Below are 18,453 nucleotides of genomic sequence, written 5' to 3'. Positions count from 1 at the left end.
GCAATATTTAGTAATATGATTCATAATCTTCAGAAGGAAGATATCTCTAGATACATAATCTTCCCTAATATTCTTTTGTTTTGGTTTTTAGTGACAGGGTCTCACTCTGGAGAACTCACTATATAGCAGGGCTGACTTCGAACTCACAGAGATCCACTTGTTTCTGCTGGAATTAAAGGCATTGGCCACCATGCTCAGCCTTCGCTAATATTCTAATAGAGGGGAAGTCCCATAATATAGCTTCACCAACATTTCTACCAGGACAAAGCAAAAAACGTGACAAATGTTGAGCTAAAGTTGTAAACATGCACATGAAGCATTTTGTAAACAAATCTGAACGTATGAAAACCAAATATATAGGTAACATTGCAGCACTCGAATCTTTATAAGCAAAAGTGACTATTGCTCATATAGTTAATCCTTTTATCCTCAAAGGAGAAAGGGGATAAAATTCAATAAACAGTAAAAGCAGATTTTCCAAAAGCCTTCTGTAACAGATGAGAAGCTTTAATGCTGTTCTTGAGAAATTATTCTAGAGAGGTTAACTTTCATAAAATATATTATAATCTCTGAAAATGGCTTACATGAAAGATGGGATTAGGCTTAAATGTGCAATGAAGCTTGTGCAACACCAGGCAAAAGTTCTTTACAAACCCTTCGTTCCTGCCTCCAGAATCGTAATTGTGAATAATTTATTTCTGTTGTTTAAAAGCCAGGAATAAACCTTATTACTTGGTAAAGGGGTTTATAGATTTATTGTAGAAATTAAAATACAGAAACACAGATTCTACCTTGGACACACACAAACCACTCTTACGGTTGAGACTATAACCTTTGAATAGTTAATCATACGTGATAGCATTTTTCTCAATCTCAGAGATAAAAAAACTGCATGATAATCAAATGTCAAATATTAACACAGTGTGAATTTGCTGAGTGACCTGGGATAGGAATGCTAAACATCCTTCTGATCATAGCTAGTAACATGCTGGACCTGCCACCATTGTGATAAGCTCCTTCACTGAAGAGGACAGACGTCAATTCATCCTAAATATTCCAATAATCACAATGTATTACCATATAATGGCACCTAATTTTTATATAGGTTTTACAATAAAATTTAAACTTGTCATCTATTGTGAATCAAGAAATCTGTTGCTTCCAGTCCTAAATACACTGAGGTCTTCTTTGCTTTTTGGAGAATTAGTACCTGAAGTGGCCAGAACTTCATTGCCTTTGAGGAACTTCTCAGATTATATAAAAACCCTTTTTTGTGCTTCTACCACAAGATCACCTGAGAGCATTAAATACCAACTGGACATTAGAGAGAAGCGGTATGACACTCTGCAGTTACACTGAGAAACCTTGAAGGGAAGGGCAAATAATGATGGTGGCACGGACCAGGGAAGAAGGAGGAATGGAAGTAGCTAAATAATTATTATCTGGGTGTATACTGATCATAAAACCATTATCATTTGTTCTTGAAGGCTTTGTGGGAAATGTGGGGGGGAAAGAATAGCTCAATAGTTTCTGGCCTAGGGACAATAGAAATTCCATTGAAAATGGGTGCAATACTGCCTTGTGCTCGTATTGATTAGAAAGAACCAGCGGAAAGGGAGACATGGCTAAAAGTAGGTAGAAAGGACAATAGCTGGAGTGATAGCCTTGAGCACACAAAAGAAAGAAGGAGCCTGTATGCCAGGGAATGTTGGCTGCTGCAGAAAAGAAAGAAGGAGCCTGTATGCCAGGGAATGTTGGCTGCTGCAGAAAACACCTGTAGAAACAGAAGGCAGGGAAGAGCAGCAGGATCTAAACACAGACAGGGAGCAATGTAGAACTACTCTTTGGATTGCTTCCATTTTCTTGGCAGAATCAGATATAATCAGACAGTGAGGTTGAAGGATGTGTTGGGGACCTAAGTTGCAAAACTTACAAACAAGGAATGCAAGAAAGGTCTACTCTGCACAGGCTTCAAGTGTATGGATTTAGCAAACCCTGGACTGAAAATATTCAGAATAAAAAGACTGCATCTCTCCTGGATATGTGAAGGCTGTTTTTCTGAGAGTCATTCCCTGTAAAACATAGCATAAGACTTATTTGCATAGCATAAACATTGTATCAGTTATTATAAGTAATGTAGACATGATTTCAAGTATATGTATATGCATAAGTCATATGCAAATACTGTAGCATTTTACATAAGAGATTTGAGCACCCATGGATTTAAGTATACAACAGGAGACCCTAAAACCAAACCTGATGGATGCCAAAAGGATAACTCTATAACAAAGATACGGAAAGCCCAAGAGAACTGAAGACAGATGTGCATGGATGGCCACAGAATCTAAGCTGATTAACTACAGAAGTGAGGCTATGAAAGGGGTGAAGACGGTTTAAAGATGACAGGATCAGGGATAAATAATCATAGATACTTTTGGAACTCACCAAGACCAGCTGGCCTGGGTCTGGAAAAGCCTGGGATAAAACCGGACTCTCTGAACATAACGGACAATGAGGACTACTGAGAACTCAAGAACAATGGCACTGGGTTTCTGATCCTACTGCACGTACTGGCTTTGTGGGAGCCTAGGCAGTTTGGATGCTCAACTTACTAGACCTGGATGGAGGTGGGGGTTCCTTGGACTTCCCACAGGACAGGGAACCCTGATTGCTTTTCGGGCTGAGGGGGGGGGGACTTAATTAGGGGAGGGGGAGGGAAATGGGAGGCAGTGGCTGGGAAGAGACAGAAATCTTTAATAAATAAATAAATTAAAAAAAAGATGTTGGGTGTTTAGTTCTATCATTTCCACACTAAAGCATTGATGTCAAAACATACTAAAAATTATGAACATGCAGTCCGTTTGGAGTTTTAGCACTGTATCATGAACCATTAAATTTTTAAAACCTTCCTTGGGCTGGTAAAATGGCTTAGGAAGTAAAGGCACTTGCATCTAATCCCAACATGAGTTAAATTTCTGGAACTCACATGTTGGAAGGAGAGTACAGACTTTGGGAAATTGTCCTCTGTCCTCCATATGCATACGAATGCCATGAGCTTCCCTCGCCCACATGCACAATAAATAATTGTAATAAAACCTACATTGTTGTGGAACTCAGCATTTTTTTCTTTTAGCTCCACTCCCACATTCTCCCTCTCACCCCCCCTCACACACACACACACCCACACACAGGCACACACGCACACACACACAAACACACATACACATGCAGGCACGCACACACTCATGCACACACGCACATGCACACACGCACATATTAACCTTCAGGCAGTTACAACAGTTATATTGATTTTGTGAAGAATTCTTCATCTGAACTTCATAATTTCTCTTTTTTCTTTGAGTATGAAATGTTTTTATAATTCAAAAAACAGTTCATTTAAAGCAACATATGTATTTACAGTCACTTACAAATAAATGTTGGCTGTGCCCCTTTAGGTGTTAAAAGACTTAATCAGGATTAGCTTCTTTGGCAAATGACAGAATATAGGGCTTGAGATGATGGGAGTTGATATACTTTTAGAACGACTAGATTTCATAAAACATATGCATAGACCTTGTCTAGTAATTATATTAATATACATGAAACCAAAAATATAATTGAAACAGTAATGGCATTTTAAAATTGGGAAAAGGGATCTTTACAAACCTGCTTCCTGCTTTGAGCTCTTGCATTCCGTAATCTTCGAGCAGAATAAAAGATAAAGTAGCCCACAGTTGCTGCCGTAATAATAAAAAAGGACACGGAAACAAAGAAAATCGAATAATGATTCACCCATGGGCCATGTTTTTTTCCTACTTCGATGACCATGGTTACTTGTATGCCTCTTTGAATAGACTGCAGAATTTTTGTTCCTTTTAGATTGCCAATCATGATCGCAACAATGTCTCCTGCACCTGTAAAAGGAAATGAATTCAGTTTTAGTTTGAGATCCTTAATATAAAAATCCAATTTTAACGGATGATTTAAAACATTTAAAATGAGACATAATGATACAAAAAGAGGTACTATAATTCAATTAACATTATTAAGGCCTACTACATATCCAAAAGTCATAAGGGTTATAACCATGTGCAAGATTTAGTTATGGATCTATGGAGCTCATAGTTTAAAGGAAAACATCACACACAAAATTACCAAAAATTCAACATCATTACCTCTGGGGCCTAGTTTGCGGTTTTTTTTTTTTTTGAGATAAGGTTTCACTCTCTTTCCCAGGCAAGCCTGGAACTCAGGTCCTCCTGAGTAGCTAGAAATACAGACCTGAGAAAGCACTCCAACATGCAAATTTCATAAAGGCTTTCTTAATAACAAATAGTCCACTGGCTGGTAGATGATAGAACTTACCTCCTAAGGAATATTAAAATACTTAGATGCATTCTTTTTAACTTATAAAGAGGCAGATTATCATATGTACCTGATACTAATATATACAAAGACGTATATAACAAGATAGGGATCTGAGACAAATAATGTACATAAAATGTTTTACAGCCGATATACATATTAATGATGTGCTATTTCCATAGATCTTCAAAGAGAATATCAACTTTACACAAGCTACTTGGGAAGGAGAAGCAAAGCTGTGAAAGGAGGATATGCTGTAAGCGAGGGCAATGGGTAGGCCATTACAAAGTTCATTATATACACGTATAAAATGATGTAAGGAAATAATATTCGGTCCCAATGAATGCACTATGAAGCAAAGTAAAGAAGAAAAGAATAACAGTAGAAAAGGATACGCCTTCACCCAACTAACATTTATTACAAGAAAGGAAAACAGAAAGAAAGCAGACAGGAGGCAGGCAGGCAGACAGACAGACAGATATTTTGTTCCAAGAGCTCTAAGTTTTCACACATGGACCTGTTCAGGTTTGCAAGGACAACAACACAGATAAGGGATAGAAGTATTTGTTTCTATTCAGCACCAGCTAAGGACAAACCTGAACTTAGACACAACTGTTACCAAAGATATCACATCTGTAACAACCTCCTTTCTTCTCCCAAACACATTTCTAGAAAAGCAAGATAAACCTCGTCTTTCTGAATGTTCTAAGAATGACTTATCATTCAAGCCATTCCAAGGTTTATCAAGGTTTATAATCCTCCTAGCTTTTATGACCCAGGATGCACGATCTGAAGCAGAAGAAGGGTTCTTTGGGTGCTAATGTATTGCCAACCAGAGAAACCTCCTATTGATACTAGCTAGGTTAAGGTACTACTCAGGGTTAATAATCAAACCCCAGCCTGGGATAAACAACCTCCTACAAATAAGACTTTAAAAGACCTTTAGACTAGAATTGAAACACAGATACTAAAATAATATTGTCCCTTTCAATGATTATGAGTAAAAAAAAAACTTCACTGGCTATATATATATATATATATATATATATGTCATTTTTTTTAAATCCAAACAATCCTTGAAATTTAAAGCTCCTCCTAGCAAAAGACTGCACAGGATTAGGCCACATAGAAATACGTCACAGCACACTGGGTAGGATCCTTTCCTAATGTCTGCAAAAGGTATCACTACAGATCCCTTCACAGCTTTATTTTATGCATATGAGCGCTTCCGTGACTACCTTTATGTACACAATGTGCCTGCAGTGCAGGGGAGGCTGTCAGATCCACTGGAACTGGAGTTCCAGGGAGTTACAAAGCACTATGTGTCTGGGAACGAAGTCTGGGTCCTCTGGAAAAGCTACAGGTGCTCTTAACCACTAAACCGCCTCTCCAGTCCAGCACTCCAGAGAGCCGAAGCTCCAAGAGAACCGTTTACACAGGAGAGTTAAACTCTTACGACTCCCGCTGACTAATGTGTCACCACTCAGTCCAAGAGAATGACTCACGGTCTATTTGCATGGAGGAAAATCTCAAAAGATACCAGAAGTGAAGGGAGTAGAAAATGTAGAGAGCATTTTCTGTATCTTCATCTAAAACAAACATAGGACCCAGATTTCCCATATGAGTTTAAGAATTGGTAATTTAGCAGAAAACTTGCTTAGGTTTTTTTGTTTGTTTTGGTATTTACCTTTGCTTAAATTCTAACTGTGAAATGAAACACAGACTTCTTTGTCTTTTTCCTTTTGCCAACTCTTAGGAAAACATCTGGCTGTAAAGTTTTTATCAGTTACATAATGTGATCTTGTAACATGTATAATATTTAACAGCACAGATAATTTGAAAAGTCAAGTCTGGAATATATTGCCCTTTGAAAGATTTCTTTTTACAGCATAGATGAGGCCTAATAAGTTTCTGAGCAGTGGAAATAGATTTTTCTCTTAGAAGCTATAGACTCAGTACCAGAAGTGGCTACTCAGACTAGCCACTGTATTTAAGAATATTATATTTAAAAACACAGTCAAGAATGTAAATTCTGTATACAACAGGAACAAGGTTGTGTTTCTATCCCCACAATTCATATTCACACATACTTTATATAGTCTAATGGTGAAATAGACTGAATTACACTTCCAATAATATCAAAGACATTTCTCTTTTTGTAGTGTGTGTGTGTGTGTGTGTGTGTGTCTGTGTGTGTGTGTTTAGGTTGGTTATATGTGCTTGTGTATATATGTAGGGGAGGCCGGGCTCAAGGTAAAATTGTCTTTCTCTGCTTCTTTCCCTCTTCCCCCTTATTCTTTGAGACAAGTCCTACCACTGAACCTAGAACTTGCCAATTGAGTTAGGTGGGCTGGCCAGCAAGCAAGGATCCTCCTGTCTCTGCTTCTCCAGAAGGATTGCAAATCAAGAACTTTACCAACTAAGTCTTCTCCCCAGCCTCATAAATGTTTTTTTTTTTTAAATATACTCTAGGCATTATTATATCTCTTTTTCCCCCAGTGCCTTGCGTCTTTCTGAAAATGACTCCTTGCCCAGAGGGTTCCAAATCACAGTAATGGCACCACAACTCTTCAGGTCACCTGCTTTAGTAGCAGCGGTGTCCCTCTCCAATACTTTAGTGCTCAACTATCAGATCAGCCATGTCCTTCTTCCTTTCTTGCTGTCTCCCATTATCAGAACACGTTTTCAAACTCACGCTGCTTTCATAATTCCTTGTCGTGTTTCCATAGCCTAACTGGTTTCCCTATTTTCCAGCATCCTTAACGTTCACTTCACCAAGAGTCCTTCAAGTCCAGTAACTTGAAAGATAGCCCCTTAAAATTTCATCAGAATGTATCCTACTGCTCGCTTTTCTGACATGTGTTGGTATGTCCAGCTCAACCATTTTTGCTTACTTTCTACTACTCAAGTCTTACTCCTTGGTGTAGGGTGTAAAACCTCATATGACATGGTCTCAATTGAGTCGTCTAGTTTGGTGTATCTCCCTTACATTCCCACATCATGCACACTCAGATTCAACCACATGGGACCATTTGTTGTCATTCACTTTTCATTAACCCTATTTTTTTCTGTCCTCTTGCCCTCAAGTTCCCTGCATGCATTCCGATCACTGCTCCCTTATCCATTTGCCTATGTATCTATCCCTCAAGATCCAATTTTCCCTACATAGTTTTCCCAAGGGAAAGCAAATGTTCCATCACTTTTGTTTGTAAGATTTATTTGATGTGTGTATGTGTGTGTGTGTTCATGTGTACGTGTGTGTGAGCACACTCACATGAGTGGAGGTCAAAGGAAAACCGTGGGTGTTGAAATAGGAGTGGTGGGGCTGCGTCCCCAGCACCCCGGCCGCCTGCTAGCTTATGCCCTGCCAGGATGCACGTAGGCTAGAATCTTTCCCGGTAAGACCGATGCTACACAGATTATTAGAGATGGGTTGATCGAGATATGAAAATTAGCCTATAAGGGCTAGAGTTAATGGGCCAAGCAGTGTTTAAAAGAATGCAGTGTCCGTGTAATTATTTCAGGGTATAAGCTAGCCAGGCGGCCGGGGTGCTGGGGACGCAGCCCCGCTGCTCCTTATTACTACACATGGGATTCTGTTCTTTCCTTCCCCAAAATGGTTCCCAGGCACAGTACTCAGGTTATCTGGCCTGACAGCAAGTGTTTTTACTACCATCCAAGTCATCTCACCAGCTCCTGTCACTTGAATTTTAACTTCTATCTAGTTCTTCATTTTTCCTGAAGAGTCAGTCAGAACACCTAACTCCCTCTCTAAACTAAGAATCTTTTCTATTTCGGAGTGGAAAGAGTCTTTTAATTCATGATAGCAATGGTTTTAGTTATGGGATGGTCAGGAAGTCACAAGCTTCACACTAGTAAAATTTACTGGAAAACTTGCTTTACACAAATAATAAATTTTAACTATGCTTATGTAAGTAGCTTTTTAATCTTTGTGTTTTATATGTATACACTGTATGTGCACATACGTTAATCGGACAGTACAAGTGCACACATGCTGTGACGTATGTGCACATCAAAGGACAACCTGGGGTATCAGTCTTCACCTTCCACCTTGATCGAGATGGGGCCTCTTGCTGCTTTTCTCCACTGCATATTCCAAGCTAGGCGGCCTTTGAGCTTCGGGGATTCACCTGTCTCTTTCCGTATTTCCCTACAGGGGAGTTGGGATTCCAGATGCTCGCACTACTCTATACGATTTTACCTGGATCCTGGAGATTTGAACTCAGGTCTTCACATTTACATGGCACATGTTCTATTCATGAGTCATCTTGTTAACAGACATATCACACTTAACATTGTCAAATATGTGTAGCTAAGTCCTTATTTCAAAAAACCTGCCTGGTACATACAGCCATAGAATCAGCTTTGTGTTCCATAAGGGAACAGAAAATACATTTCAGCACAGAATTAGAATATTTTTAGAAACAATCTGTATGCAGTGTTTTATTTCTGTAAAATGTACATATTAAACACTGATTAAATATGTTCCCGTTGGGCAGCAAGATGACTCGGCGAATAATACTTGCCACTGACGTCTGACAATCTGAGTCAGGACCCGGTTCCCCTGTAAAGATGGAAGGATGGAGCCAAATGCACAATGGTGGTCTCTGGTTCCCATACCCACGTTGTGGCATGTGTGTGCTCACCTCACTAAAAATAAATTAAGTGGAAGAACTATCCAGAAACTATTAAGTTTATTCCATTAGATATTTAACACATAATTTTTGCTCTAGTGGACTATGTGAAGCAAATGAATAAATAATCTGTTCTATCTCTGGAATATTAAAAACATTTCATCTTTAATCGTATTTCCTTCTTATTCCACAGACAAAAGTGTATGCATATTTAATAGTGTCCTATTTTCATAACTAAGATATACTAATCATGATTTGTTATTGACAGTGGGTTATCTTTGTAAACCATTATTTAATATAACAGTAATATTATCTGTCTCCAGGCTGTTAATAATTTGTACTTAAATCATATATTGTTGAAACTGGAATAGATCTCATGGATCAGCATAATTCATTAAAAAATATATAACACTGGACAACTTTCCTTGAGGGAGGAAGATTCTCTTGCTCACAGAATCAGCTCTCCTCTGCAACTGACACTTCTCCACCGCTGTTGGCTGAGAAGAGACAATTGAGCTTGGGTCTACAGAAAGAGTAAAACAGCTTCCGGAGAGCACTTGGGGGTTTCAGTGCAACAACCCTGCAGTGTTCATATTTGTTGGTCAGTGACACTTGGTTTAGTTTCTGAATTTTACCTATACTCTGGATAGAAAAGGTTACCAGATAAGGTTTATCTATAAACTAGGGTCTTAACACGTGCCCTATAAGGTAGGCATTGCCATTGTCCCAGTTCTAAATAAAACTGAATTCGCAGCAAGGAGAGAGAGGAAGACAAGACAGTTTGGTTTAAGTGCTGTTCTTTTGCTCTTCTCTATTAGTTTGCTATTTTTACTGAAATTTGAATGAGATTTGACTTTAAAAATAAAAACAAAAGAGAGACAACCCAGGGGTATGGCGGGAAATTTTAAAAACTGGTTCTCAGAGTTGGAAGAAGCTGGAATTGGTAGTGTAGTTTAATTTTATGGTTCAGCTTTTCCAACTGTGGCCATATGACAAATCACTCAGTCGTCAAGCTCTAGCCCACTAGTAGGCATTACGATGAGAATGTATGTGTTAAGTAGTACAAAACCCAACTTAACTGGTATCAAACTTAGTTTGATCATTTTTTCCCTTAGTCATAGCTACCTGTAAAGCCAGTTACTGTTGGGGCTGGGGATATAGTTTAGCTTGTACAGTGCTTGCCTTAAAAGGACAAGGCCAAATTTGATTCAGAGAAGCCACACTTCACACACACAAGTACAAAAGCCAATCGACATGGATATACAATCCAAGTTAAATTTGTTTTCGACATATTACTCTATTGAAAACCTCAAAATAAGATGGCTGACTCTAGAACTCTGAAGAATAGATTCATTTTAGTGGAACAAAGTCAAAATAAAGCAAACCAAAACTAGCTCTGCGTTTCAGGGCTGAGAATTAAAGGCAAGGCCTCCTGAATGAGACTGTGAATGACAGGCAAGCACTTTACCACTAAGCCACACCCCAAGGATCTAAAGAAAGCCTTTTATGACTGCTGGGTGTGTGTGAGTTTCTGCTGCTAAAGCAAACCCTCCAGAGCTTTGTTTTCCTTTAAGCTTCCCCATGACCTTCCAGTGCTGCACGTGACCATTATCACCGCTTCAGCTGATGTTAAATTTTTCCGCTTTTCAAATGAGGTTTTCTGACCTTTTACAGGAGCCTCCGTTTTCTTTTCTTTCTTTTCTGTTGTGCTGAGAACTGAGCCCAAGGCCCATGCATAACAGGCGAATGTTCTAGCATTGAGCTATAATCTCAGTTTTCTAAGTGATCTTTCTGAAGGTTCGCAAAACAGTCACTGTGTAAACTGAGGCACTTATGATACTGCAGTATATATGTGGTCATATTCACAAACTATTGCAAACATTTACTATTCCTAAATTAGACAGACACTGGGGGATAGACACTGAAAGGCTAAGAGAACTCTCTTTTTTGCTTACTGCAATGTACATGTGTGTGCCCACATACATGTGCATGCTGCACCCTGTGGGAGTTGTCTCCTTCCGCCACACAGGGTCTACAGAATGAACTCTGTTGTCATATTTCCAGGGCAAGCACCTTTACCCACTGAGACACTTGCAGGCCCTTAACTCCTTTTTGAAACAAACAAGCAAACAAACAAAAAAAAAAGGAGTCTCATGTAGCCTAGACTTGGCTTCAAACTCACTATGGAGCAGAGACTGACCATGAACTGCTGATCCTCCCATTTTAACCTCCAGAGTCCTGGGATTACAAGTGTGACCCACTGGGCCTTGTGGTGTCTTCATTTTTAACAAGATCTGGAAAATGTAGTGGATGTGAATTTTCAAAGGGACAGTTAAAAAGATGGCCTTTTGCCTTTTATGGAGATTGCTCCTGCCACTGTAGATCCTGGGATACTCACAACACTTCTTCGAAGCTTGTAAAACTGATCTCTGAGGACTGGAGTACAAAGCCTTCAGGTGACAACCCAATCACTATGCACTAGGCTGTGGGGTACAGTAAATAACTAAAACACAGCCTGCTTTCTTGGGAACAGTAATAATAAAACAAGATATAAGAACTCTTGTTTATTAATTAGTTGTGTATGTAGTGGTGGTAGCAGATGCCTACAGAGGCCAAAAGAGTGTCAGATTCCCCAGGGAGTTGGAGCTAAAGGTAGTTGTGAACCACCCAACATGCATGCTGAGAGTCAAACGTAGGTCTTCTAGAAGAGCAAGTGCCCATAACCACCGAACCATCTCTCTAGCCCCTGCAAGAACTCTTACCACTATGACTAAATATCATCCAATTAAAATATTAATCACAACGATCTCTAGCCTATGTACTATTGAGGACATTTATTTTATTTTTAGTATTCACATTGCACACAAATTACATACAGGTTCATGGTGACAGCTGATATTATAATTCAGCTATTATGATATTATAATTCAGATATTATGATTCAGGTTTAATCTTATTTACTTGTAAGCACAAACTCATTAAGCAAGTATTCTTACTAAGTCCTGACATAGTAAGTTCTGTGTTTCTGAATCTTTTTACTCACCTCGATACTAATATGTCAAAATATAAAATAAGTTTAAAAATTTGTATAACATATGAAATATTGTAAGCATAGTGACAGCATATTTACAGGACCTTGGCATTACACCAAAAAACATGAGGAGATGAGTCAAAACTACACTCTTTTAATATTAGGGAAGAAGAAGTATTCACCAAGAGTAAATCACAAATAAGAAGGGCCCTAAAGTTCAGAGTAGATGATGTTAAACTAATCTCAATGCTGTTCAGGCATCCTGACCCTGCAATGGTGTCAGCGCTTGGGAATCCACTGCTTTCTAGAATGGATGAAGTCTACTTGTCGGGGGTTCCCATACGTTAGGCAGTTGGGAAAGACAACTAGCTCAGTCAGGAATATCAGAGTTCGTAAAAATGGAAAACTAAGGTGTACTTTCATAAGACCAAAAATACATAACTCTGGATAGTATAGAAAGTTGCTCTACTTCCATGAACTCTCAGATATTTCAACTGTAGGTTTGGAGGGCCCTATTACATCAGAGAACTTGGGAATGGATCCATTTTGATATCATACAAAATTGTCTCTGGCAGATGGAGTCTTCAGAAAGCAGCATATTAAAAATAGTAGGAAAATAGAAGCACTCTGTAGAAAAGGTCACAGACGAAAAATTTGTGAAAGACCTATCACATTTACAAGTAACAATTCGTATAGCTGTTTTGAAAACATCTAGTCCTGTCTTAACTCATTCTGGTTTCCACTAGTTTAGCATATCATTAAGAACACAAGAACTAGATTCACAATTCTCCAATTTTCTGGTCTTAGACACATTTACATGTTTTAAAGTTATTGATGACTTCAAAGAACCTTTGCTTATTTAGATTATTTCTAGTGACATTTACAAAATTAGAAGTTAATACCAAGGAATTTATCATTCATTTGAAGTCACCATAATTACATAACATAATTTTATTAAAATATTATTTCTTCAAAATATAGTATGAATGAGTGGTCTTATTTATCATTTAAGCAAACCTCTTTAATGCCTGACTTATCACAAGGGAATTTATAGCAGCTGGAAATTCATATATGCTTTTGCATTAGAATAATTGTGATATATTAGTGGAGGTATATGAAGGTAAAATTTTACTTACAGAAAAGATGCAACTAGAGAAGTAAGTGTTGCTTTAACAGTATTTCCAGATATTTGTATATACTGCACTTCAATACTACACCCAAACTGAATTCTTAATTAGATATAAGACATAATTTGGAACCATATCAAAACAAACACACACACGGTTAAATCAAAATTCATTGGCTTGCCTTTTATATTTAATGGCTCTTTCATTTATCCACATCCCGTGAGTGTGTGTGCGCACACACACACATGTTCCTGTTCCTGTGGGAGGCTCCTGTGTAGGTATGTCCATGTTTGTGGGTCCATGAAGTCATTCTCCCGATGTCATCCACTCTGTTTTTTCAGATAAGGTCTTTCATTGGTCTAGATCTAACTGAGAGGCTAGACTGGCTGGCCAGCAAGTCCCAGCTACTGGGATTGCAAATGTGCAGAACTGTACCCAGCTTTGTCGCATGGGCCCCGAGACATCATCTATCCACTTTAATATTGCGCACTGATCATCTGCAAAGTCTTGGTTCACTGGATTACACAGATATAAGTGATACCTCATTTCAAGACTATACAGCATTTAAAAAAGTAAATCACATGTTAATATCAACTCTGATATTATCAGAAAAGTCCAAATACCAGGAAGGTATCAACTTATCAAGTTCAAGTAGTGGGTACATTTTTAAAATTCCAATTTTGCCAGAAAACTTAAAATTATATCATTGGCAGAAAAGACTGTCAGTGGTTTTCCTTGACAGGCTCAGTTTTCATTTTTGAGAGGTCTTCCAAATATTTAGCTCTGAAGCGCTCCTGTTTGTCAGTAGGTTGTCAAGTTAAAGAAGCTCTCCGAAGAGAAGAGCTAGTTCAGCTGACAGCTCTATCTCACTCGTGCGCTTTCTTCCAACACAATAGAGCATCTGATCGCAAGCTGCCTCCTGCCGGCTTCACATCTCCGCACACAGAAACAGCGCATTTCAGAATGCAGAAATGGAAGTGGCGTAGAGGAGAGATTTAACAAAATTAGCTATTTTATTCATTCGCTGGGGTATTCTTTTTTAAACTAACCTTCAGTTTTATTTTTAATCTTTATATGTTATTTTTAGTAATATGTTTAATGTTATTTAATTAATTTAACAATGTTATTAATATTTTTATTGATTGTTGACATTTCATGCAGTATACTCCGATCATATCCACTCCTCTCCTCCAACTTTACCTAAGTCCATCCCTACCTCCCTACCCACCCAACTTCATGTTCTCTCTCTTAAAAAAAGTATCCATCAAGTCCAATTCATGTTGTACAAATCCTGCTGGGTGGGGTGCCTGCCTTGGAGCTTGGTACTAGCAGGGCTCATGCCCTTAAAGGGAACTGGCTCACCCTCTTTCCGAAGCTATCAAATGCCCATAGCTCCTCAGCTAGGAATGGGGCACTTCATGCCCACTTTCCCCTTCCAGGTTGTCATTTGTCTGGCTTTAGCCTACAAGGGTCTTGTGCGTTCTGCCAGAACAGCTGTGAGTTCAGATGTGAAACTGACTTCCCTGCTGTGTTCAGAAAACACTGTTTCCTTGTCGTCATCCACTACCACCTCTGGCTTACAATCTTCCTTCCTTCTCTTCCGCAATGATGACTAAGCCTTGTATTTAGAGAGATATAATATAGATTCCCTATATAGAGCTGAACACACAGTCTTGGAGACATTTTTATGTGACACTGACATTTTCTTTTTCCTATACGTGCACAGGAGTATGATCAGTAGCATTTAGTATGTCAGTCTTAATTTGTTGCTCGCAGATAGGTCGAGTGTGATGGCATGCACCTTTAGTCCCAGCACAAAGAGGCAGAGGCAGGTTGGACCGTGTGAGCACAGGGCCAGTCTGGTCTACATAGTGAGTTCCAGAACAGCCAGGGTTATACATTAAGACCATGTCTCAAAAAATGATGCTAGCAGTTTTCCCCATTACTGCTTTTACACCATTTGTATAAACATGAGCACAGGGAATGAGGTAAATAATGTCTAAGTGCTATTATGAAAATAGTCTTGACTTCTTAGACCATTGAGAAATTATCAGGGACCAACAACAGTCCTCTTACAACATCTGAAGAGGTTTGGGGGGTAAATGATCCTCAAAGTTCAATGTGCACGAGACTTAACTGGGAGTCTTCCTAAGCTCCATTTGGAGTCAGAACATAAGGGTGGGATGTGGAAATCTGCTTAGTTCACTATGGTCTATTTTGCAGTATGTGGTCTACAGGTAATTCTTTGAGAAACACATTAGAATTTGATTAGAGCTTAACTGATATTAAGGTTAAATAATTCCAAGACAGTGGTGCAGTCACTTTGTCTAGAGAAATATCAGTTGTTTGTGAAGTATTCAAAAAACCCTGCCAAGAGGATCATTTTCAAAAGCATGCAGCAGACTTCATACAGAGATGTTTGAAAATCGGCCCCATCAGAAATGACCCCATTCCTTTCCCATTACAGCAATCTCTCTCCATTGTCACCAGGAATAAACTCCTAACTCCTAGCCAAGCCAATAGTCTATTTCTTTGGGCTTTTTTTCTCTTTTTCTCTTTGTGGCTTCAAGAAACACTTCTATATTCCTATTATTCTTTTAGTGAAAGGTTCTTTTAAAAGCTCCATTTCACATAGAGAAAGAGGTTTAATGTCTTTTAAGAAGATCCTGGCACATCTGGGTTAGAAGTCTAATTTGAGCCATTTAGTGTGTAGTTCTCTGGAAGTTATGTGCCTTACTTTATACCAAGCTATGAACTTCTTCAGGTTGGTGACTATGTCTTCCATCACTGTATCTATGACATCTAGTGAAGTGGCCATAACATATGCCCAATAAATACTGGTTAACTGGAGTTTTAAGAGCATAATACCCTCTTGTTCACAGTGTTAATTTCTGACATTTCAGTTACCTATATTACAAAAGTATTATGCAGAAATAAAAATATAAGCTTTAGCTTTATTATATTGCTATAATTATTCTAGTTCATTATTATTTATGGCTGCTAATCCTTATTCTACTTATAAATTGAAGTTTATCATAGGTATGTATGGAAAGAAAGGAAAATACATTATAGAGATAAAATATATAGACGACACATGGTTCAATAGTATTTATGGTTTCAAACTTTAGTGGAACATCGTGGGCTATTGTGAGATATATTTAGTGATCCTTTGAATCTTGATTTAATCTGAAAACTAAATTCATTCTTTTAAGATAATCACTGTTGTTTGCCCAGCAGTGGTGGCGCACGCCTTTAATCCCACCCCTTGGTAGGCAGGCAGATTTCTGTGAATTAGAGGCCAGCCTGGTCTACAAGAGCTAGCTCCAGGACAGGCACCAAAGCTACAGAGAAATCTAGTCTCAAAAAACCAAAAAAAATTAAAAAAATAAATGAAAAAGATAATCAGTGTTGAACATTCTAAGATATGTCTCTTTCTCACATACAAACATGTCATATCTAGACAGGGTAGGCACACCTTCGGAAAGCACATGAGATATATATTGATATAAAGCTAAAGATTAAAGATTATCCTACTCGGTCTACCCACTGAGGCAGAGTGCCTGTTCTAATGGGAGCTCACCAAATCCAGCTGGACCGGGACTGAACAAACCTATGATCAAACCCCCTTGAATGTGGCTGACAATGTGGGCTGACTGATAAAGGCACTGGGACTTGTTTCTACTGCATGTACTGGCTTTTTGGGACCCTAGTCTATTTGGATGTACAGCTTCCTAGGCCTGGATGTAGGGGGGAGGGCCTTGGACTTCCCACAGGGCAGGATTCCCTGCCCTCTCTTAAGGAGGGAGGTGGAGGGACGAGAGTGAGTGGGGGAGCAGGAGGGGAATGGGAGGAGGGGAGGAAGTGTAAATATTTGAATGGAAAAATTAAAAAAAAAGATTATCCTACCCTGTATATATACCTTGTGTATATAGAGTACATAGTATGTACAGGGTACACAGTGCTGACTCAGCTGAAATGACCATACTGATAGGCTTGCTCCACTGAAGACATTAATTCCTCTCCAGCCTGGAGCTTGGGTACATATCAGCTTCAGAATTACATTTAAGCACTAGGGCACAGGGCATTTGGTTCCTAAGGTCAGGTTAGAATAGAGCCACCTGGTTCACTAGAAAACCGGTGGTTTTAGTACTTGGGACATTGTTCAGAGAGCATAAAAGAAAACCCTTGAAGCAGCTCTACAACCTTAAATTGCCAAAAAAATAAAAGATATACTATTGCAAGATTCTACACAATACAGTTTATTCAGTTAATAATACATTCTGCGATTGTATTGAAATTTGTGTTGACATTTTCTGTTTCCATAATTCGACTATGCGGTGAAACTAAATTCATCATTTACTGTTGCTTCTCATATAAGCTTTCCAGAGGAATGTTAGGAAGCTATAATATTAGTGTATCCGATCCCTTTGAATAATAAATTTCACAGTATCCAAAGCTGTTCAGAATCTGATGGGAGCAGTTGATGGAACAGGGTAAAACAACTAACAGGACCCGGGAGTGACAGTTTGCTGAGCTTCAATAAAAAGGTGATGAGAGGGAAGTCACAAGGATTTCAGAGAAAGGAAACCCATGCATGTGGACATTTGCTATTTTTGGTTTCTTATTGATCAGATTTGTTTTCCTACATTGTTAAGCCTTAGGAAGGAGAATTCCACGGACTAAGTTGCTACTGTATCCATGTGCAGAACACATGGGTGCAGAACATAGCCATAGCGTAGGCCTGGAAGCTGACCATTCAGCTGGAACAGAGCCTCCAGCACTTGCTACTTTACTCTCAGTCTTTTAGACCAAATGGAATTAATGTAAGGACATGTAGAAGAAAGATGGGTTTTGTAGCTTACACGGTACCCAACTCTAGACATCAGGCGCTGTTATTGTTATGTAGACCTGAAATTCCTACCTAAGCTGGCATTTGCAAGCTAGATAGACTATGTCGTTTAGATTTGCCCTGCTGTGACAAAATACCCGAAACAACTTTCAAAAAGCAAAGGTCCATTTGGGGCTAAAAGTTTCAAAGGGTTCAGTCTATGATCATGTAAGCTGGGAACTGGGTTCAGTTGCTTTGGACATGTGGCAAGGCAGAACACTATCATGGCGAGTATGTGGCAGAACAAAATTACTTACCACATAATGACCATGAAAAAAATAGAGTGGTCAGTGGGGACAAGTTTCCAATACTCCTTTCAGGGACCCAATCCTTTTATTTCATTAGGCTCATGTCTAGAAGATGTACCACCTCCCAGTAGTGACACAG

General features: G+C 38.8%; 1 protein-coding gene across 3 annotated transcripts in view; it reads right to left on the bottom strand.

The window, feature by feature from the left end:
* The window catches only part of LOC121437281 (E3 ubiquitin-protein ligase RNF128-like), a 105,851-nt gene that overhangs the window by 29,655 nt on the left and 57,743 nt on the right, over positions 1-18,453 (bottom strand). For all 3 annotated transcript variants that reach the window (XM_041637146.1, XM_041637145.1, XM_041637144.1), the window contains exon 2: positions 3,667-3,914. In XM_041637146.1, coding sequence (XP_041493080.1) covers positions 3,667-3,914 — 248 coding nt within the window. The remainder of the gene's footprint in view (positions 1-3,666; positions 3,915-18,453) is intronic.

This window comes from Microtus oregoni, unplaced genomic scaffold (genome assembly GCF_018167655.1).
Source record: "Microtus oregoni isolate MIOR12 unplaced genomic scaffold, Mior012 000050F_ref0000143, whole genome shotgun sequence".
NCBI classification, from domain to species: Eukaryota; Metazoa; Chordata; class Mammalia; order Rodentia; family Cricetidae; genus Microtus; species Microtus oregoni.
This window is presented reverse-complemented; position numbering and strand designations above follow the sequence as displayed.